Source organism: Lipophrys pholis (genome assembly GCF_963383615.2).
Source record: "Lipophrys pholis genome assembly, chromosome: 8".
Classification (NCBI taxonomy): domain Eukaryota; kingdom Metazoa; phylum Chordata; class Actinopteri; order Blenniiformes; family Blenniidae; genus Lipophrys; species Lipophrys pholis.
Window position 1 is genome coordinate 32,596,917 of NC_137630.1, and position 23,262 is coordinate 32,620,178.

The 23,262-nt window shown below is 46.7% G+C and overlaps 2 protein-coding genes across 4 annotated transcripts; both read right to left on the reverse strand.

Moving 5' to 3' along the window:
* Positions 1-464: 464 nt before the first annotated feature.
* On the reverse strand, positions 465-12,966 carry LOC308113912 (mitochondrial carnitine/acylcarnitine carrier protein-like). 2 transcript variants are annotated; one of them, XM_080470471.1, is made up of 10 exons: positions 12,857-12,966; positions 9,955-10,041; positions 9,114-9,241; positions 5,183-5,273; positions 3,402-3,519; positions 2,369-2,441; positions 2,181-2,290; positions 1,054-1,175; positions 851-952; positions 465-527 (listed from the first exon to the last, which is right to left on the reverse strand). In XM_080470471.1, the coding sequence occupies exons 1-9, from the start codon at positions 12,956-12,958 to the stop codon at positions 890-892; spliced, it is 894 nt and encodes a 297-aa protein (XP_080326597.1). In that variant the 5' UTR covers positions 12,959-12,966; the 3' UTR covers positions 465-527; positions 851-889. The 2 variants fall into 2 exon arrangements, with proteins under 2 accessions (XP_080326597.1, XP_080326596.1); XM_080470470.1 differs by lacking the exon at positions 465-527 and having other exon boundaries at positions 638-952.
* A 301-nt stretch (positions 12,967-13,267) lies between these two features.
* On the reverse strand, positions 13,268-23,262 carry ndnl2 (necdin-like 2). Of its 2 annotated transcripts, none has more exons than XM_080470473.1 (11): positions 23,178-23,262; positions 22,880-22,943; positions 18,636-18,758; positions 18,465-18,528; positions 18,065-18,144; positions 17,899-17,993; positions 17,637-17,713; positions 17,485-17,527; positions 17,100-17,162; positions 15,898-16,012; positions 13,268-15,590 (listed from the first exon to the last, which is right to left on the reverse strand). In XM_080470473.1, the coding sequence occupies exons 2-11, from the start codon at positions 22,928-22,930 to the stop codon at positions 15,498-15,500; spliced, it is 804 nt and encodes a 267-aa protein (XP_080326599.1). In that variant the 5' UTR covers positions 22,931-22,943; positions 23,178-23,262; the 3' UTR covers positions 13,268-15,497. The 2 variants fall into 2 exon arrangements, with proteins under 2 accessions (XP_080326599.1, XP_080326598.1); XM_080470472.1 differs by having other exon boundaries at positions 15,316-15,590; positions 17,637-17,716.

A 23,262-nucleotide genomic window follows, 5' to 3' on the forward strand; every position in this document is an offset into this window, starting at 1 on the left:
TGGTTTCCGGTTTCCCGATATGCGTTTCTTAAACAAATAAAATAAAATAAAATACGACGTAATTCTTTATTTCAAGTTTGATTTGTCGCAAAACCTGGAAACCATCCGATTCCCCGTTTTTCGATTTTCAATTTTAAAACGAAATAGTTTCCATTTCCAGATATCAAATCTTTAAACGAAAATCAGATGGTTTCCGGTTTTTCGTTCTCCGACATCAAAACAAACACGGAATGGCCGGGAGGGACACGGACCGACACGGACCGACACGGACCGACACGGACCCATTATAGCCGAGTGTCTGAACAAGACACCAAAAATGCCTCATACCTCCACCTGCTGGACACTGTGGGGATTGCAGGTCATTAGAGAGACCGCGGCACTGTGGCCGCAGTCCAGAAGAACCACCACTAATCCAGAAGAACCACCACGAATCCAGAAGAACCACCACTAATCCAGAAGAACCACCACGAATCCAGAAGAACCACCACTAATCCAGAAGAACCACCACTAATCCAGAAGAACCACCACTAATCCAGAAGAACAAATCCATCTCATCGTAAGACTTTATTCACACATTAAATAAAACTACATTTTTACACTAAAACGTGTCAAACACATTTTTAAAAAGTGACCCGATCCTTCACACGCTCCCAAAGGTTGAAATAATACAGATTAAATAAGCTCAAATCTCACATTCATTCATGTGCGTTGATGTTGGACCACTGCTTACAAAGTGAGAGGAAAATCTTCATCACAAATAATAATAATAATAATAATAATAATAATAATAATAATAATAATAATAATAATAATAATAATAAAAAAAGAGTTAAATCAAATGTGAAAGTACACTTGAGAAGACAATCATTGAGGAGACGAGAAGCTTCCTTCACCAGCCGGGAGCCAGAAGGTTCAAACCCTTCAGAGCCACTTCGAACCCCAGGAAACAGGCCTGAGGAGGAAGAGGAGGAGGAGGAGGAAGAGGAGGAGCAAAGTTTATGAATGCAGATTTGAGCAGGAACCTGGTATAGAGGAGAGAAGTGGGGTTCTCACTGCGTTGGCGGGGAACGCCCGCAGGAAGACGGCGTTGAAGCCCTTGTAGAGCGCCCTGGGTCCTTCCTCCCTCAGCAGCGTCTGCAGGACGTCCAGCAGGCCGCGGTACTTCCCCTCTGCAGCTGAACACACAGCCACAACATGCAAACCCCAGGAAGCTCACTGCACCGTCCCAGCAGGCGGCGGAGGAAACCTCACGTTACTTCACTTCCTGGTGAAAATCACCAGGCTACGACGTTTCACTGAGTTCAGCTGGAAATTCAGGCAGAAGAAACTTCTAGATTCTCCATCAGAGCCTGGAGAGCCTGCTCACACTGCAACCGTTTCCACGGCAACGGCAGAAACACTGTACTTTCCATGTTGGTCCACCAGTTGGTGCTGTTGTTAGGTTTACTACTGAACACACACACACACACACACACACACACACACACACACACACACACACACACACACACACACACACACACACACACACACACACACACACACACACACACACACACACACACACACACACACACACACACACACACACACACACACACACACACACACACACACACACACACACACACACACACACCAGAGATTTCACGCCGCATAAACGGGGCCTGAGGCCTTTTTATTATGAATGCTGGTGGCGCGTTCCACCGCAGCGACCATTCCACCGCTGGGGGACCGTCCACCACTGGCAGACTATTTCACCGCTGGCAGACCGTTCCACCGCTGGCAGACCGTTCCACAGCAGCGACCATTCCACCGCTGGGGGACCAGTCCACCGCAGCGACCTTATCACTGCTGGCGGACCGTCCACTGCTGGCGGACAGTCCACCGCAGCGACCATTCCACCGCTGGCAGACCGTTCCACCGCAGCGACCATTCCACCGCTGGGGGACCAGTCCACCGCAGCGACCTTATCACTGCTGGCGGACCGTCCACTGCTGGCGGACAGTCCACCGCAGCGACCATTCCACCGCTGGGGGACCGTCCACCGCTGGCAGACCGTTCCACCGCAGCGACCATTCCACCGCTGGCAGACCGTTCCACCGCAGCGACCATTCCACCGCTGGCAGACCGTTCCACCGCTGGCAGACCGTTCCACCGCAGCGACCGCGACTCCTCACCTGTCTGGAAGTTGGACTTGAGGACGTCCGGAGGAAGTGCGATGGTCCAGTTCAATATTCCCGCCACGCCGCCGGCCAGCAGGATGTTGGGCGTGCTGAGCTGAGTGACGCTGACGACACAAACAAACAGAGTCAAAGGTCACATCCACCGCATCGCGTCGGCAATCACTGTCACCACGGCGACTGACCTTTGACCCTCCGGAGTCAGGAGGGTTTTCAGGTAGTCATACGTCAGGAAGTAGAGACCGTTAGAAGGAACGTCTACGATTCAGACGAGAAGAAGACGTCACTTTGGATTCAACACGTCAACATTTACTCGCCCGACCGCCTTGTATCCAGATTACACTGGACTGAAGTGAGTAGCTCTCTGAACCGTTCACACAGTGACTCATTATATTTATAAATATATATATATATACATACACACAAAGTAATCTTCAATAGGACTTAGAACGCCTTACTAAAAAGGACAAAACTAAAACATTAGGAGAGAAACTGTTAAAACAGATTAAATGAGTAACTTCTAAAAACAACCAAAAAGCTTTGAAACTAATCAAACTAATCAAACTAATCAAACTAATCAAACTAATCAAACTAATCAAACTAATCAAACTAATCAAACTACTCTCATCCAGCTGAAGGAAATCAGATGTTTGTGTTTGGAACCTGGTGAAAGAGAGTTTCTCGTGTTTCACGGCTCCACTTTGGTTTGATTTGGTACAAAGTGACCGGTGGTAGTAGTGGTAGTAGTACTCAGTTACAGTTACTAGTTACTCCTAACATGTTGGTCTGGGATGTTTTCAGATTTTAGGACTTTTACTTCCAGACATGAGACCAAGTCTCACAACAGAGTCTCAGGTTTGTGTTTGTTTATATTTTCATGTAGTGTTTTAATAAATATTTATTATCTCAGTGAAGTTAATTAATATTTGTTAAAACAAAACAACATTTTGTTAAAAGTGGTGTTTTAGTCTCCATTTATTTATTGTTTTTCTATGTTTATATGTATTTTACTAACTTTTTGCAAAAAACGATTCAGCCGAGTTTCAGGAAACTTTCTGAGATGATTTATCGTGATCTGAGAGCGATCGGGGTCAAAGGTCAAGGTCCAGCTCATGGAAACGTCGCGGTCAGTTTTAATCCGATCGATGTTGTCCACGGTGACGTCTTTACCCTGGTGGGCGGCTGGGGGTCAAAGGTCGGGATAGGATGGACACACACCTCTGATGAGGGTGAGGACAGTTCCTTTGTAGATGCTGCGGACGCCCTGTTCCTTATAGAGCTGCACTGCACAGTCCAGAGGGCCCGCATACTTTGACCCGCCGCTGCTGGACTGCACCTGAACACACACACACACACACACACACACACACACACACACACACACACACACACACACACACACACACACACACACACACACACACACACACACACACACACACACACACACACACACACACACACACACACACACACACACACACACACACACACACACACACACACACACACACACTCTAATAAAATCTAAATCCAAACAGGAAGCGGAGAATAGAACTTCCTGTCCCCCTGCTGGTCGTTAACAGAACTGTCAGTCCGTCAACAACCACAGTCCAGATCCAGCAGACTGTCACTCACCTGGAACATGAATGAAAGTAATACTGAAGAAAAGACAAATACCAGAAGTAAAGCGGCTTTAAACATCCAACTGAGCAAAACGTCTTCCTGATATTCCCTCTCAGCCAACAAACAGAGAGTCCAGTTCTGCTCGACAGGATTCAGCCTCATTTCTCCAAACAGAACCTTTCCCTCCAGCTCGTCTTCTTCACGTCTCACAAACACTCTGTGTATATTTCTGTCTGTAGTGTGTCAAACAGTGTTCACGTCTGCAGAACAACCCTCTGTCACAGTCCACATTCTGCTGCGTGAGCAGCTGAACAACCAACAGAACCTCAACAGGAACAGAACTTTTCACTCGTTCCACATTTCAGCAGCAGAAATCTGAACCTGTAACTCCAGTAAAAAACCTGAAAAACAAAGATAACAAACAGGTGTCGGCAGAAGGCGACCAGATGTACCGAAGAACGGAGACAAAACAACATCTGGAAAAACTAAGCCCACGTCTCCAGGAGCAAGCTGACCGTACCAAATGTCCCTGATCTTCCTCTCTCTGTTTTCACTTGAACCGTTGTCCTGGAGACGGGGGGGGGGGGGGGGGGGGGCTGGGGGGGTGGGCGTCCTAATAGTCCCTCATATCTCCTAACAGTCCCTCCTATCTCCTTTCCTATCCACTTCTCCTTAACCCTGGAAGTGTTTATGAGGCGGCCATGATAAGGAGCGTTGGAATTCTCACTAAGCTGAGGAAAGGAGGCTCAATGCCTGATAAACACCTTTCCTAACTCCTTTAGGAAGCCTCCTAACACCTTTCCTTAACTCCTTTAGGAAGCCTCCTAACACCTTTCCTAACTCCTTTAGGAAGCCTCCTAACACCTTTCACTAACTCCTTTAGGAAGCCTCCTAACACCTTTCCTAACTCCTTTAGGAAGCCTCCTAACACCTTTCACTAACTCCTTTAGGAAGCCTCCTAACACCTTTCACTAACTCCTTTAGGAAGCCTCCTAACACCTTTCACTAACTCCTTTAGGAAGCCTCCTAACACCTTTCACTAACTCCTTTAGGAAGCCTCCTAACACCTTTCTTAACTCCTTTAGGAAGCCTCCTAACACCTTTCCTAACTCCTTTAGGAAGCCTCCTAACACCTTTCACTTTTAAGGACAAGTGGGATAGGAAAGGAGATAGGAGGGACTGTTAGGAGATAGGAGGGACTGTTAGGAGATAGGAGGAAGCACCCTGTACAACAGACAGGAAGTCCTGTTTTCTAAAAGCCGTCGTCAGACGCACACGTTTCTTTCCTCCGTCAGTTTAGCTTCATTTCTCAGTAGAAGTCGTGAAAGTTTCAGTAAAAACTGAATCCAGGATGAACCCAGAGAGAAGAATACCTGGAGTAAACATTTGATCCTCTCTCCTGGAGCCACGATCACTGTGGTGAAGACTCCGGCCAGACAGCCGGAGAGGAAGATCTGAGTGTGTCTGGAGACGAGAAGAGAAGAGAGGGAAGGTGGGTACCGTGTGAATCAACAGTTAATATAGTTAGGAAAGTTCATAAGATGATTAGAGAATTTGTTTATCAAGACTGAGACGTAATTTATTGATTAAAACTTTTAGGAAAACTTTTGAAATCTGACATAGTTTTTATTTTTGTTTAAACATCGTTATTGTTGGTTTTTGACAATAATTCAAGACTTTTCGGTCTCACACACACACACACACACACACACACACACACACACACACACACACACACACACACACACACACACACACACACACACACACACACACACACACACACACACACACACACACACACACACACACACACACACACACACACACACACACACACACACACACGTTAACAGACAATGTTGCCGTTTGAACACGAAACCTTCCTGAAGCGATGTGTTTGCACTTGACAGGTTGCCATGGAAACGGGGTCTGGCTCAGTGTTTCTCATCATGGAGCAGCCTGGCCTCCATTGTGGGGTTACTGCTGGCGGTGGAATGTCACACGTCGCTATGTGGGAAATGATTGGCCTGACAAACTGTGGGAGAGCCTGGAGCTCCAGGGGTCAAAGGTCAGCTGCTTCATGGATCCACAGTCCCTGCTGCTCCGGCCTGATGGAGGAAGTTTGAAACGCTGGACTTTCCTGGACGTTGACGTGAGCGCGGCGCCTCACTGCTCCGGGAGCTGGAAGCTGTTTGGACTGATTCTGAAAGCGACTGGACTCCAGCGCCAGCAAACCGATCCGGAGGAAACACGATCATGTTGCTTCCTTCCAGGAACAGCTGGAACACGTGTTGCACAGGGAGGAGGAGGAGGAGGAGGAGGCGTGTTGTACAGGGGGGAGGAGGAGGAGGAGGAGGAGGAGGCGTGTTGTACAGGGGGGAGGAGGAGGAGGAGGAGGAGGAGGAGGAGGAGGAGGCGTGTTGTACAGGGAGGAGGAGGAGGTGGAGGAGGAGGAGGTGTGTTGTACAGGGGGGAGGAGGAGGAGGAGGAGGAGGAGGAGGAGGCGTGTTGTACAGGGAGGAGGAGGAGGAGGAGGAGGAGGAGGTGTGTTGTACAGGGAGGAGGAGGAGGAGGAGGAGGAGGAGGCGTGTTGTACAGGGAGGAGGAGGAGGAGGAGGAGGAGGAGGAGGAGGCGTGTTGTACAGGGAGGAGGAGGAGGTGGAGGAGGAGGAGGTGTGTTGTACAGGGGGGAGGAGGAGGAGGAGGAGGAGGAGGAGGCGTGTTGTACAGGGAGGAGGAGGAGGTGGAGGAGGAGGAGGTGTGTTGTACAGGGAGGAGGAGGAGGCGTGTTGCACAGGGAGGAGGAGGAGGAGGTGTGTTGCACAGGGAGGAGGAGGAGGAGGAGGTGTGTTGCACAGGGAGGAGGAGGAGGAGGAGGTGTGTTGCACAGGGAGGAGGAGGAGGAGGAGGAGTGTTGCACAGGGAGGAGGAGGAGGAGGAGGAGGAGGAGGAGGAGAAGGAGGTGTGTTGTACAGGGAGGAGGAGGAGGAGGCGTGTTGTACAGGGAGGAGGAGGAGGAGGCGTGTTGTACAGGGAGGAGGAGGAGGAGGAGGCGTGTTGCACAGGGAGGAGGAGGAGGAGGCGTGTTGTACAGGGAGGAGGAGGAGGAGGAGGAGGAGGAGGTGTGTTGCACAGGGAGGAGGAGGATTAGGTGTGTTGTACAGGGAGGAGGTGGAGGAGGAGGTGTGTTGCACAGGGAGGAGGAGGAGGAGGTGTGTTGTACAGGGAGGAGGAGGAGGAGGTGTGTTGTACAGGGAGGAGGAGGAGGAGGTGTGTTGTACAGGGAGGAGGAGGAGGAGGTGTGTTGCACAGGGAGGAGGAGGAGGAGGAGGAGGAGGTGTGTTGCACAGGGAGGAGGAGGAGGAGGAGTGTTGTACAGGGAGGAGGAGGAGGAGGCGTGTTGTACAGGGAGGAGGAGGAGGAGGGGGAGGAGGAGGAGGAGGCGTGTTGTACAGGGAGGAGGAGGAGGAGGCATGTTGTACAGGGAGGAGGAGGAGGCGTGTTGTACAGGAGGGAGGAGGAGGAGGGGGAGGAGGAGGAATGTTGTACAGGAGGGAGGAGGAGGAGGGGGAGGAGGAGGAGGAGGCGTGTTGTACAGGGAGGAGGAGGAGGAGGCATGTTGTAAAGGGAGGAGGAGGAGGCGTGTTGTACAGGAGGGAGGAGGAGGAGGGGGAGGAGGAGGAGGCATGTTGTACAGGAGGGAGGAGGAGGAGGGGGAGGAGGAGGCGTGTTGTACAGGGAGGGGGGAGGGGGGGGGGGGGGGGGAGGAGGAGTGAAGTCTCAGCCCTCCACCAGCAATGGGGGGATGAACCTCGGTCCAGGGGGGAAAAATGGAAGAATTACAACCACCAGGTGGCAGCGTGAGGCTCAGGGTCAGAGGCCAGGAGTCACTCCCCAGCACCTCTGACTGGTTTCTGGCTGCGTTTCCATGGAAATGCTTCACGTGAAAACAAATCGCTTTTGCTTTTCAGGAGGAGGAGGCGCAGGAGGAAGAGGAAGAGGAGGAGGTGGAAGTGTTCAGTATGTTGGTGCTGCCAAATTCAGACTCCTAAAAGAAGGAGGAGCTGTCAGGAAGAAGAAGCTTGTGGGGGGCGTGGCCTCTGGTGAGTGGACGCCAGAGGGTGAGGGTGAGTGTGTGTGTGTGTGTGTGTGTGTGTGTGTGTGTGTGTGTGTGTGTGTGTGTGTGTGTGTGTGTGTGTGTGTGTGTGTTGGCGGAGATATAAATAGAGGAACATTCCAGGTATTCTTACAAACACATCAACAGAAGGTTCAGGACAGCTGAAGGTCAAACAGCTCATTTAATTATTTATTCCTTTAAAAATAAAATACTGTATTTTTTCATTTTGATTTGTAGTTATAGATTTTTTTAATTTAAAATAGTAATATAGGTCTTTTTTATTACTTTTAGGATTTGTAACAATAATTTATAAAATGATTTCTTCTGCCCAAATTAATATTCAACTTTAAATGTCATCCTTCAGTTTTTTAGCTAAATAAACTTTTTTTTCCTGAATGAATAAATTCAATAATAAAAAAAGAAGTTTTTAGCAATACTTCGTACAGTTTTGTCACCATCTGATGTTTTTAGAATTATTTTAACTTAACTGAACTAGGATTGCTATTTTAACCTATTAATTATAATTCTATTCTATTCTATTTCTTCATCAGAATCTTTGATGTTTCCTCACTTGTTTATTTTTTAATGAATGTTTTTCTTTTCTTGAATTAATTCAGTGAAATATTTCTTTCCTTTTTTGTCGTCATTTGGAGGGTTTGTGTATTTTCACCTCGGCTTGTGGCTCCCCTCCACTTCAGTGTGAATGTTTGAATGTGTGAATGTGACTAACGATGTAAAACACCTTGGGGCTGCTCACACAGTTGAAAATCACAAAACAAGTAAAGTCTATTTTCCTCAGATTGTTTCAATGATGATTTTGACTAATAAACTATTTAGTTGACCTTTGATTTCATCATTAAGCACAAAACAAACATTTCCTATCTCAGATTGGATGGATGGATGGATGGATGGATGGATGGATGGATGGATGGATGGATGGATGGATGGATGGATGGATGGATGGATGGATGGATGGATTCCCACCAGTTTCTCTTTTTACAGATGTTCAGGTGGAAACGTGTCTGCTGGTATTTCTGTTCATGAAAATAAAGCTACAGCTGGAGTCTCAGAGGTCAGAGGTCAGAGGGTGTTTACCCTTTGGTCTCAGCAGTGTGAGGCCTCACAAGGACTCCTGGTGTTGACCCGGAGGCCTCACACTGACACGAGTCCTTGTTTTCACTCACGTCAGTGGTTTGCTGGGATCCGTCTGCTGGAGCTGCTTCCCCAAACCGAAGCCCAGGAAGCTGATGGCCATCATGGGGGCCACGCCGGCCAGCGGAGCGCCCATCCCCTTATAGAGCCCCAGCAGGCCCTGCAACACACAACACATACTCACACCCCGCCATACACCGCCAGGTACCTGGGGTACACCAAGTACTGTATACCACCTGTCCACATGTTACACCTGATACATACACTGGTAATAATAATAATTAGAATGGCTTGGATTTATAGAGCACTTTTTTCAGGCTGACTCAAGGCGTGTACAGAGAACATTATTCATTCCCTCCAGTGATGCTAAGCTACATGGTAGCCACAGCTGCCCTGGGGCTGCAGACAGAGGCCTGGCTGCCATTCCACGCCAAGGGCCCTCCGACCACCACCAACATTCATTCACCATTCATATGAGGCAATGTGGGTAAAGTGCCCTGCCCAAGGACACAACAATGACTTGGATAGAGTGGGATTCGAACCACCAACTCTACCACAGATACCATGGCACATACACTGGTACACCTGATACTACCATGGTACAAACACCAGATGTTAATGAGGTAGACCAGATATCTTCAGGTTGTTAATATAGTACATAAGATATTACCACAGCAGAACAAAGTACGGTCCTGACCTCACCAGTGGTATTTCAGTACTACAGACATTCCGTCGACAGAGACGAGGGAACGTCTGATTCCTACGTTTCACATAAACTCTCTTGTGTCTATGGAACAAACACTGAAGTACTCAAACATTGAAGTACTTTCAGTCTGAGTGAAAACATGAAGCTACTAAGACGGAGTCGTTCACCTCCTTGGACACAGTTTTCCTGAAGCAGTCGTACGCTCCCGTGTAGACGACATACTGCGCCGCTTTGGGCTGCGTCTGGAGCCTCACCTGGGACACAAACAGAGGGGTCAAAGGTCAAGAGCAGGTCTGGGACACAAAAAGAGGGGTCAAAGGTCAAGAGCAGGCCTGGGACACAAACAGAGGGGTCAAAGGTCAAGAGCAGGCCTGGGACACAAACAGAGGGGTCAAAGGTCAAGAGCAGGCCTGGGACACAAACAGAGGGGTCAAAGGTCAAGAGCAGGCCTGGGACACAAACAGAGGGGTCAAAGGTCAAGAGCAGGCCTGGGACACAAACAGAGGGGTCAAAGGTCAAGAGCAGGCCTGGGACACAAACAGAGGGGTCAAAGGTCAAGAGCAGGCCTGGGACACAGACCAGGTCAGAATGAACTGATTCATATGATCAATTGAATCACATGGTAGAAATCACAGGTCTACAAACAAACACGCAGCCGAGACGCCGCTGAGGCAAAGTCGGGGTCAAGAGAAGAACAGTTATTAATGTCATGTTATTGTTGTTATTATGTTAATGTTATTAATGTCATCAATGTTATTATTAATGTCATGTCATTAATGTTATTGCAATGTTATCATTACTGTTATGTTATCGTTATCACTGTTGTTACTGTTGTTGTTATTATTTATTATTGTTAGTTAGTTAACAGTTATTACAGTTATTGTTGTTATTAATGTTATTGTTATGTTATTAATGTTATTTATTATTGTTAGTTAACAGTTATTGTTATGTTATTACTGTCATTGTTGGTAATGTTTTAATGTTATTAATGATGTTATTAATAAGAACCAACCTGACATCCCGGGACATCAACATCCACATCAGTGTTTGTATTTATCACCGATCAAATCGTATCAAGACTCGAGTTTGACACGTAGCGTGTTTACGTCAAATCGTTCCTGCTCGTTGTGGGAGGAGTCGACGTGCTGCTGCGCCACGGAGTCAGGAAAGTTGTTTTCACTGTCGACTACCACGTCTTTTTGAGGTTTTCTTCTTCCTCATTCACACAAAGTCCAAACGCAAAACTCTCGCAATCCCAGTGTTCATGTTTAGAGCTCATTGTTCTCTGGTGTGTGTGTGTGTGTGTGTGTGTGTGTGTGTGTGTGTGTGTGTTCTTTCAGTAATAAAACTAACAACAGCACCAACTAGTGGCCCAGCATGGTAACTACATTATTTTCAGTGTTTCTGCCGTTTCCATGGAAACAGAAACTTTCCTGAAACTAAAACCCCAAAACGATGTTTTCAGTTGAACCGTCGTCGTGGAACCGGAGCCTGAATCGATTTCCTTCATTTGCTTGAGAAGCCTGAAGAGTACGATATAGAGAAACGTAAAGAAATATAATTAGTGCTATAGAAGTGTTATATAGAGAAACGTAGATAAATATAACTAGTGTCTCCTCGCCTCGGTCAGTTTGGAATCCACTAGTGAACAAATTAGAAACAACAGTTGTTTCAGAAGCTTGATCGTAGTGATTTTATTTGAATTATTTTTTTTTTCTCTGTGCAGCTTTTCAAAGTAAAACCTTGTGTATCTGAAAGGTGAAGAAGCTTCATGACCCCCCCCCCCCATTGGTGCCGGGCGGAGCCCCGAGTGCTGCAGGGTGATAAGAGGCGGGACAAGCAGACCGTTAGGGTCGAACCCTAACCCTCAACACGTCCGACTGGAGCGCCAGGCTTCAAACAGGAAGTGAAGGAAAGCAGCTCGTTTTTTATCCACTGACTTCACCTCAAAACATTTACACATCAACTCTTCACTAAAATCTTAAAATGGTCCAGTCAAAGTTCATATTTTACTCATTATTTGTCTTCTTTCTCTTCCAATACAGGATTTATTTGAACTCGTCTGTAAATCTGAATATTTTGATCTTTAGCAGAGCTTTTTATTACAACTTATAATGGTTCTATGTTTTTTTATTATTCTGTCTTTAGCAGAATCTTTGGAGTCCGACTCTCATCATTTGGTTGTTTGATGTCAAAATTCAGATCAATATATGTGATTGAAAATGGATCACTTCAGAATTGAAGAATGAAATGTGAAAACTGTCACTGGAAGTTGGTTTTTTATTAGATTTAATGTTTGTATTTTGGTTTAATTTGAACTAAAAATCTGGATTTTATGTAAATACTGATGTCAGAAATGTGCATTATTATGTTACTTGTCAGATTTTAATTTCACATTTTTGGGGTAATTCATCCAGCGAGTACATTAGAACCATTATTGAACTTTTTGTTTTGCTTTTTCTTTAAACATAATTGTCATTATTTCCATTATTATTTGTCTTTAGAAGCCTGCATCTTCTAATTCTTTGATGTAAATACTAAAGTGAAAGTTTTAATTTGCTATAATTTAAATGTGTTTAGTTTGATCTCACACTACAGATCTTCCAGCTCAGTTTGTTTCATGAGTCACGAGAGTTCAAATCCAGGACTGATCATTTTGTCATAAAGCTGAACGTTTATCAGAAAAGTCCGTTTGTTATGAAGAGAATCCGGTTCAGGACTTTGGACCTCGGGGTTTAGTTTGAAGAGAAAACAGCTTCTGGGATATTTTCCCGGGGATCTTGAGAATCTGCACTTCTTTCTTTGAAACTTAAAAATAGATTCACCGGTGACAGCGGGCGCGCGCGCGCCCGGGCGCGTACTTAGTGACTTTTTAAGCTGATTTATCAATAATCCTTTCGACTTTTCCGGTACGAACCGAGCAGAGAAGCTCGATTTAGAGAAAACACGAAGGTCAGGGGGTTTCTGCTGGTTTTCCCCGGTGAGGAGCGTGGAGCTGCGGACCAGACCGGTGGACCGGGACCAGCCGAGCACCGGGTCCAACCGGGGTCCGTGTCCGGTGTCTCTCACCTTGATGGTGTCCAGCGGGTGTCCGGCGAGCAGCAGACAGGCTCCGGCGACCCCCCCGGCCACGAAGTTCTTCAGCGGAGAAACTGTTGCTTCTTCCACCATCCTGCACCGCGCATGGTCCTGCGCACAGCCGGGCACCGGGCCAAGGCCACGGAGACTCCCCGTGACGCACCGCGGACACCCCGGGGGAGGGGGGGGGGGGGAGGGGGAGGAGGGGCAGGAGGAGCAGGAGGACCTCAGCTGACTGCTGGACTCTAAACCAAGTCAAACTGTCAAACTTTATAAAATGAACCAAACCTTTTTTTTAACGTCCAAATTACCGATATGTTTTGGTTTATACTGATTGTACATAATAAACTGCATTTATATAAATATGACAGCTACAAACTTTCCTCAATCTGAATTCATTGTTAGATGGTTTTTCTCCCAGATTTATTGAGTTATATTTGTTTCAAAGCAGTGAAATGTGATTTAGTGCCCGTTTGCTTCTGTAAAAATAAAAACAAATAAATTACAATTACAGGTTAAATAAAATATAAAAGTGGTTTCATCACAACCAACAGCGCCCACTAGTGGGTCAACATGAAAATTACACCGTTTCCACATTTCTGTGAGCAAACATCGTTTTCAGAAGGTGGAAAAAACAATGCATGTGTACAGAAATGTGTAAACAACCACCAAACCTATTTACTCTGCTTTTGTAGGCCCAGGTCCAGGTCCAGGTCCAGGTCAGGTCCAGGTCCAGGTCCAGGTCCAGGTCCAGGTCAGGTCCAGGTCCAGGCCAGCAGATTGGACTTTCAGTTTGTGCCAAACTGGAGCTTTTAAACGATCTGATGCAAACAGAGTCTTTGTGTTTTTCTGCTCAAACCAACACAACAGAAAATGATGCGTTGGAGTCGGAGGTTCCCAGAAGGAACTCGGAGTTGAAAATCCATTTCCTTGGAAGTTGCAGGAACGTTTGTAAGAAGAACGTCCACTTTGATGATTTCAACGGTATAAAAGTGAAACAAGTTGAAGAGAACAAAATGGCAGCTGAATAGATTCAGGTACAGAGGAGTGGATGTGGTTTCACAACACGTCAAATGAGGAAATATAAAATGAAAATATAAACCAGGACAACAGAGAAAAGCTCTAAGAGTCAAATTAATCAAGAACAAAAGAAATGACCAGAGGAGAAACCAAATAAGTTTGAAAAAAAGAATCACTTGACACCAAATTATAGAAAAAACATTCAGATGAGAAACAAAAGAGAAAGAGCAGGAATATTTGGAAAAACATGATGTGAGCAAATAACGACTGAATGACAAAGTGAACGGCAAAACTGGGCAAACGACACAAGAAGAACAAAGAGTAAAAGGACGAATGAAAATAAACAGATGACAAATATTTAGACAGGAAGAAAAAACCAGACAAAGACAAAAGAAACAGAAGAAACAGAATCAAACGACCAAAACAAGATATCAAGATTCCAAACAGCCGATCAACACAAACAAAACAAACAAAACATGAAATCAGAAGCAAAATCACAGAAATACACTGAGGAGCCAACCGATTAAAACTCTTATGTGTTGTAATTTATTGTTTGGGGCCTTCAAAGATCAATTCTGTCACCACATGGAGCAGATAAAGTCCCTCCAGCCACCAGAATGACCAAACTGACACGGCGCCGCAGGTTAGTTTCAGTTCAAAGAAAAACAAGTTCAACAGAAAGAAAGATTTTATAAGAAGCAACCGACACATGAGATGATGTGAGAAGAAGAGAAGCAATATGACAACAAAGACCCAATAAAGACCCGACAAAGACCCAACAAAGACCCAATAAAGACCCGACAAAGACCCAATAAAGACCCAACAAAGACCCAACAAAGACCCGATAAAGACCCAATAAAGACCCGACAAAGACCCAATAAAGACCCAACAAAGACCCAATAAAGACCTAATCAAGACCTAATAGAGGTCAAATAAAGACCCAATAAAGACCCAAAGACACAGAAGGAAAAGATGAATGAATAAAAAGAGAAAGTTGAATGATCAATCACGGAGGTGGATTAAATGAAAATGGTGAAATAAACTGAAAAAAAGCCAAATGAGTGAAACTGAGGCGACATGAGAAAAGAGGAGTGAAGACAAATGAGTGTGTGACTCTGGTCGTCTGTTTCACCTGCTGAGTTCTGGTTCTGGTTCTGGTTCTGGTTCCACCTGAAGCTCAACATGTTGGATAAATATAACGACTTTAAATCATGAACTGGAACGAAGGAGAACGAATAAACAGAAAGAGAAATAAGAGAAAGTTCCAGGATAGAAACTACTTTTTCATATCGAATCACAGAAACACGCTGACAAAAACAGCATTTTCAATAAATAAATAAATAAATAAATAAATAAATAAATAAATAAATAAATAAATAAATCTACTTTTAACTGGAGAAAAACTAACAAATGAAAAGTTGAAATGTGATCAAGTTGCTGAATGAGAACACTTTTAATGGTAAAATAAAAACATAAGATGCTTTTATCACAAGAAGCTTCAGCAGTAAAACGTCTTTAAAACAAACAAGGTATAAAAGTGTCCGGAGGAAAAACATGGTGGATTCTACTCTACTTAACGGACTGAGAGAATAAATACGCTGTCACATGAACGTCATCGCTGACTGTTGGAGGAGGAAGAGGAGGCGGAGGAAGAGTGAGCCTCTCTGTACTGCTGAGTCCACGTCTCAGGGTCCTGCTGGTGGAGCTACACACACACACGCACACACGCACACACACACACACACACACACACACACACACACACACACACACACACACACACACACACACACACACACACACACACACACACACACACACACACACACACACACACACACACACACACACACACACACACACACACACACACACACACACACACACACACACACACACACACACACACACACACACACACACACACACACACACACACGTCATTATTATTAGTCACTCACACAGACAGACAGACAGACAGACAGACAGACAGACAGGCTCCGCCCCCTCACCTCTCCCATGAAGCCGAGGACCCGGGGTTTGGACACCTCCAGCTCGGAGCGCTGACCCCAGCTGAACTCGAACTCGGGCGGGTCGGTGTGCGGGATCCGGACATACTGCAGGTACCTGCACACACGGTGGGTTCAGGGACCGCGGGAACTTCCTGTTTCATTACCTGGCGTCTAACGCCATCACTATTCAGGATATTTAACAAATAATCCTTCTGCTATAATTTCACCCAAATGACGTTTCGGTTTGATCACACTACTGATGGGAATAAATTCATTGATCAGAAAAGTCTCCACTCATGTTGAATCAAGAAACTCTGTTAAAAGTATAAAATTAACAACTAAATAAAAAACTGGAACCAGAGGCCTGTACTACGAACTGTGATCACACATCCAGGATCTCGCTCCATTTCCTGGTTGACTGATCCAGACATCCTGATCACCGTTACTACCAAGCAGGTTATCAAGTCACTAGTTCGACCCAGACCTACGAGTGCACGTTCACATGAAAGGGGCGGAGACTCAGTCAGTTACCATGGTGATTTATGCTGGTGAGAAGTGAGCGAGCGTCGTAGTACAGGCCTCTGGACACTAAACTGTTATTATTATTATCTCTCGGAGTTTTTCAGCTTCATGTGTGAAATAAAATAGAAAATCCAATGAGAAGATCATCTTCAGAGACTTTCTGAGATTCTTACACTCCGAGGAAAAAGGTGGACGGTGTCTCTACTTCACATTATCTTCCTAAATCTGACATTTAATGGACTGAATCAGTTTAAATTTCATCTTCAGACGGAAAAAGAGGATGTAGGGAGGGAGGAGGTCAGAGGCTCTGCTGAGGAGGTCTGAATGTTCTCCCTCCCACTGCTCTGTGGTGTGGTATAAACCAGAGGAGAGGCTCCACTGCCCTGGCTCTGAACACACCAGCCGGGATTGAACCGGCAACCCGGGGCGCTGGAGACAATCGCTTAGAGAGTTGAGCTATGTGACGGGAGGAGGAGCAGCAGCAGGAGGAAGAGGTGGAGCGTCAGAAGCAGGGGGAGGAGGTGCAACAACAGGAGGAAGAGGAGGAGCAGCAACAGGAGGAAGAGGAGGAGCAGCAGCAGCAGGAGGAAGAGGGGGAGCAGCAGCAGCAGGAGGAAGAAGAGCAGCAGACGCAGGGGGAGGAGCAGCAGCAGGAGGTGGAGGCTGTTCTCTGGACTCACCTCTGACGTACGAACTCATCGGTCAGCAGCTTCTTAACGTCTCCGAACTCGTCGTGTTTCAGTCTGCAGACAGTCGCTTCTTACAAAACTTGTTGTTTTCATGACGTCGTCAAGTTTTATACAACAGTTGAAATACACAATGGTGTGTGAATGTGTGTGTGAATGGATGAATGTGATGAGCTATGTGAAGCGCTTTGGGGCTGCTGTCAGCGAAAAGGAGCTTTATAAGTTAGTCCATTTATTTATTCTACTTTGAGACGGGATTACATTTTAGTACATATCTTAGTACTAAGAGACTGAGAGGGAAACTAACGACCACCAAAGCCTGAAAACGCTAGAGCGTGACAGGAGAGTATTACTGAGGAGTATAGTCTGGAGTACTCACCCCGGGTCCAGGCCCAGTTTCTTCAGAGTGCTCCAGATAATGGCTGAAAAACAAAACACCAGCTTTGTTCTGCTCTCATGGTGGAGGAAGAAGAAGAGGAAGAAGAAGAGGAAGAAGAGGAAGAAGAGGAAGAAGAAGAAGAGGAGACCCACCCTCTCTGACCACGCCCCCTTTCATGAAGATCAGCCCCAGGATGACGAACAGCAGGCCGGTCTTCTGGTTGGGCACACTGCTGGACACAAACGTCTTCAGTCAGGACTCGTTTACAAAAAAAAAACAGTTCCTCCGTCGTCGTGGAAAAGTTTCCCAAAAGGCAAAGGAAGCTTTGCGTTTTCACAGGAAGTCGCTGGCATGTGGGCGGGGCCTGGGAGAGGCTGTAGAGGTCGCAGGGCGAACGCGGCGAGCAAGGTTTACCTGATGGGTGGATCCTGGTCAGGCGGCTCCAGGTTGTTGATCAGGATGTACAGATGGCTCTTCTGTTCGATCTCCACTAGTTTCAGACCAAACACCTGAAGAGTGACGAGGAATGGCAGCGTCAGAGCGGTGACCTGCACAGGAAGTGGTGTCAGTCTGAACTCACCTGGTCGAAGGTGGACGCCACCCTCTTCATGACCTCAGGGTAGATGTTCCTGTACTCCTTCAGCACATGCTTGACGATGTCTGGAGAGATGAAGCAGAGGCTCCTCAGTCACTGACTGCAGGATTCAGATGGACCGAGTTCTAATCGTCAGTTTCACACTAGATTTCTGTTTGACAAAAAACGATGAAGGATCCAATCCTGGTAAAAATTCAGGTTTTCCATCTTTTACCAGTAAAACCAGCTGATGTTTAATCTGGAGATTTAATTTATTCTTCCTGGAACGATTCCAGCAGACTGAAGCTGAAAATCTAACAACAAAGAGTCTCAGTGAACTCAAAGTGCAGCTGCTCCTCTACGACTACTACTGCTCTACTACTGCTCTACTCCAGCTCTGGCTCACCTGCTCGCCGAATAGGGAGCTTCTTCTGGTCTTTAACCAGGAAGTACTGGACCACCTCAGCAGTCTGAAACACACACACACACACACACACACACACACACACACACACACACACTGAAGTCACCGTGTGTGTTTCAAGTGCCACGCCGCCCTGCTGGTCGTCTCCGGTACCTTCTGCTCCAGCTGAGCTGATGAGATGTTCTCCAGTCCTCGGAGGACCTGCGAGGAGCTGGGCAGGGTGGAGGCCATGTCGTCTTCATCCTCCTCCGGGGCGGAGAACGGACCTGACCGCCTCTACAGGAGAACAGAGCACAGCGACACGGTGGGAACCTGAAGCTGCTTCAGGATTTGCATTTCATCCAGCGGATCAGGGGAAGTTCTAATGGTTTGGACCCTTCAGGACTCAGAGCAGCTTTACACTGGTTTGGTTTGAGACGTGTGATTCTCCCTGGCTGTGTATCACCGCCATACATTACATCTCTTCCAGGACTCCCTGCACTGCGAGGCTCAACATATCCAGGATCTGTTTCCTGGGTTGACTTATCGAGATGTGTGCGATCATGATCACCGTTACTACCAAGCAGGTTATTAACTCTCTGGCATGCTGCTCCCTATCTGGTAGGGTGGACGGGCACCACTGGTCCCCACTCATCCCTATATCCCTCACATGTGGCTCCTAGCATCATGCCAGTGGTGAACCACTGGTGTAAAGGGTGGGGCCAGTACTACGCACACTGCACGCCAGGCTTGAAGGACACGTCAGTGTCCGTTTTGCCACCACCAACCTTCCAAGCCCTGTAGCGATGGGAAAGGGGCAAAAACGGCAGGTGGAAGATGTCACGGGAAGATCTCATCCCTCCCAGTTAGGTTTGTTAGATTTAGATTTAGTTAGAGTTAGATTAGTTCTGCTTTAATCGCACACGAACTGTCCAGGTTAAATGTCAACATTGCTGCCCTTAGTGAAGTCCACTTCCCAGATAAAGGCAGTCTCCATGAGCACGGCCCTGGATATACCCTCTTCTGGTCAGGGAAACCTGTAACAGAAAGGCGCCTTTCAGGTATTGGCTTCATGGTCAGAATCTCCATTGCTTCCAAGCTGGAAAACCTGCCAACCAGGCATTCTGACCGCATCATGTCCATGCGCCTCCCTCTGAAGAACAAGCTGTATGCCACGCTTTTCAATGTGTACGCTCCGACTCTTTAAGCTGAGCATGCAGAAAAGGACAAGTTCTACTCAGAGCTCCGCAGCCATCTACAAAGCACCCCTGCAGACGACGAGGTGTTGATCCTTGGCGATTTCAATGCCAGAGTGGGCCAAGATGCAGATGCCTGGAAAACTGCAACGACAACGGGTGCTTGCTGCTGGAGCTGTGCACTGAGCAGCAACTCATCATGACCAACACCATCTTCCAGCAAAATGACAGTCTCAAACCCACCTGGATGCATCCTTGGTCCAAACATTAGCATCTCATAGACTATGTTCTAGTGCGCCAGCGAGACCTTAAAGACGCCCTACACACACACGAGTGATGCCCAGTGCAGAATGTCAAACTGACCATCGCCTAGTGTGCTGCAAACTCAGGCTGCGCTTCATACCCAAATGAAGGAAGGGAGGGCCACCCAAGAAAAAGTTCAAGCTTGACAAGCTTCAGTCAGCTGAAGTGAAAACTGTCTTTCAGGCAGCCGTATAGTCCAAGCTTGAAAACGTCTGCCCAGAGGAGCTCACCCCCGAAACACTCTGGAGTCAACTGAAGTTCGCCATCCTGCAGGCATCCGGAAAAGTTCTGGGGTTTACCACAAAGAAGAACAAAGACTGGTTTGACGAAAACAACCAGGAGATCCAGGAACTGCTGGCGAAGAAGAGATCAGCCCACCAGGCGGACTTAGCTCAGCTGTCTTGTCCTGTGAAGAAAGCTGCCTTTCACAGCAGCAGCAACCTCCAGCGAAAGCTTCGTGAGATCCAGAATGAGTGGTGGACCAACGTCGCAGTGAGAACCCAGCTATGCGCCGATGCTGGTGATTACAGAGGCTTCTACGAAGCCCTTAAGACAGTGTATGGCCCTACTCACCACGTCCAGAACCGTTTGCGCAGTGCGGACGGCCAGGCTTCCATCCTGAGCCGTTGGTCTGAGCACTTCCAAGCCCTTTTCAGTGTTGACAGAGTTGTCAAGGACTCAGCAGTTCTCCGCATTCTTCAGCAACCAGTCAAAGCGGAACTAGATGAACTACCCTTCATGGAAGAACTTACCAATGCCATAGTGCAGTTGAAGAGTGGCAAAGCAGCAGGAGTCGACGGAATTCCACCAGAGATTTGGAAAGCAAATTACAGAGCAAGCTTCACAAACTGTCTGTTGCTGGGAGCAAGGAAACTTCCAAGTGACCGCCGCGATACAGTCATCATCACCTTGTACAAAAACAAGGGAGAAAAATCAGACTGCTCAAACTACCGGGGGATAACCCTGCTCTCCATCGCAGGAAAAATCCTCACTCGAGTGCTCCTGAACAGATTGGTACCTACCATCGCAGAAGACCTCCTAACCTAAATCCCAGTGTGGCATTAGAGCAAACAGAGGTACCACAGACATGGAGTTCGTCCTCAGGCAGCTCCAAAAGAAGTGCCGGGAGCAAAATAAAGGACTGTATGTAACGTTTGTGGACCTGACCAAAGCGTTGACACAGTGGGCAGGAAGGGACTGTGGATTATCACGGAGCGCCTCGGCTGCCCCCCAAAGTTCCTCAGCACGGTCATTCTCCAGCACGAAGACCAGTGCGGCCAAGTCAGGCTAAACAGCGACCTCTCTGAGCCCTTCCCATTGCCAATGGAGTGAAACAGGGTTGTGTCCAAGCACCGGCTGTTCAGCATCTTCTTCAGCGTGATGCTCAAGCAGGCCACAAAAGAACTTGTCAATGACCATGGTGTCTACATCCATCACTGCCTTGATTACCGCCTCTATTCAACCACTTTATTCCAGCAGAAAGGTTCCAGGCAGAACTTCCTCACTGCTCTTCTTTTACTTTACATTCTCCATCACTGGTTCTGGTTCTGAGGTTCTCTTGTGTTTCCTGTTGGAATATTAATTCATCACCATGACGACAGGAGGAGTTCTGGTTCTATAAATTCATGGTTCTGCAGTTCTGTCAGGTGTGATCATGAACCTCATTATTCCAGATCAACCCTCGTGGAGATAAACAGACCTGGAACAAGTCAAGAACCAGAACCAGACCCTCCTTCAGAGCCTCAGAGACCAGGATTTATTTTATGATATCAAAAAGATTGTTCTAGATTAATTTATCATCTCCTCTCTGCTGCAGCTCAGAGCTGAACCTGCCCACCAATCACCATCATTTAAGAATGGGCGGGGCATTTCCCAAGAGATCTGATTGGTCAGGAGGCGGAGCTCTGACCGCTTATCTAGAACATATTCTGCTCCAGAGCAGGTTAGACTTTCAGCGTCAGTTACCATGGTGATTTATCCTGGTGAGAAGTGAGCGAGAGTCGTAGTACAGAAAACCAGAGTTTACCTGGATAAGAGAAAATCCAGCTTCGTAGTACATTCCTCAGATCGTTCTTGTAAATGAGAAGTCATTCTCAGTTAACTCACCAGGTAAAATAACAAACACTTACCATGCTGGAGAAACAGATTCATGAATTTATTGTCCATAGTGAAGCATTTAAAGGGCGTTCTTTCTCCGTCTCAATTTCAAACCTGACGGCAGGTTGTTACTTCCACTTTTCCCCCCAGCCTCTTCTAACTCAACCTATAGGTTATATTAAATAAAATCAATAAATACTTTATAAATTCATGGTTTGTCGTGTTCAGTGGTTGATAAATGAAAGGATGCTTTTGTTTTAGGTCCTGAGCTTTGGATGCTCATCTAATCCTCCTCCTGCCTTTTATTTCATTCTATACTTTGTCCCCCTTGAATTATATTTCATTCTGCTTTGAGTTTGTGGAGAAACTAACTTGTTTTGGAGTTTTCACAGACCTGGCAACCCTGCCTGCAACACAAGTTTATTACGAGCTGTTTTCTGCTGTCAAGCTTGATTAACTGCTAATTTAGTGCGAGAAACGTCCAGATTTGCTTTAAACATGCAACGTGAACGTTAATAAACCAGTGTTTCGGATTAAGACAGACGTTAAAAACCCGACAGGAATCCGGGACTGTCCCGGAGGAGACGGTTTAACTTCATTTACAATGAAGTTTCAAACCGTCGGAACTTTTGTGAGTCTCTATCCTGTCGGGTTTTAAAACATCTGGCGCTAAAAGCAGGAACAAAGGCCGCTGTAGGAAGTCGGTCACCAGTTAACACGAAAACCACTTAATCCATAACAGCGCGCACAGTGACCGTTAATTAACCGATGGGTGTTGGTGTAATGAGCCGTTTAGTTCCCTTAACAAGCAGGTACACTTACTTTACCCTGAGAGGAGGTCTGTGTGTTGGAAAGCCGCTTTCTCTGTGTCATGGCGACACTCCGCCTGAATAACGAAACAGAACAAAGAACACGTTAGTTTGGTGAGTGTGGCTGCAAAATAACGAATTTATTCCGCTTTTAGCGGAAAGCCGCGGACACGGAAGCGAGCTGAGCAGCGAGCTAACGAGCAGTTAAAAACTTGCAAAAACAACTTTAACATATTCACAAACGGTCCACAGGTGATCGCAACAACACACGAGGGTTTAAAAATCGGAAAGATGAAAAAATAAAGACTAACTTTGACTGAACAGAAGATTCTTTAAACGGTCAGATTCCCGCTAACGTGATGTTTGGACGCAGGCTGGTGACGTAGGGAGTAACGC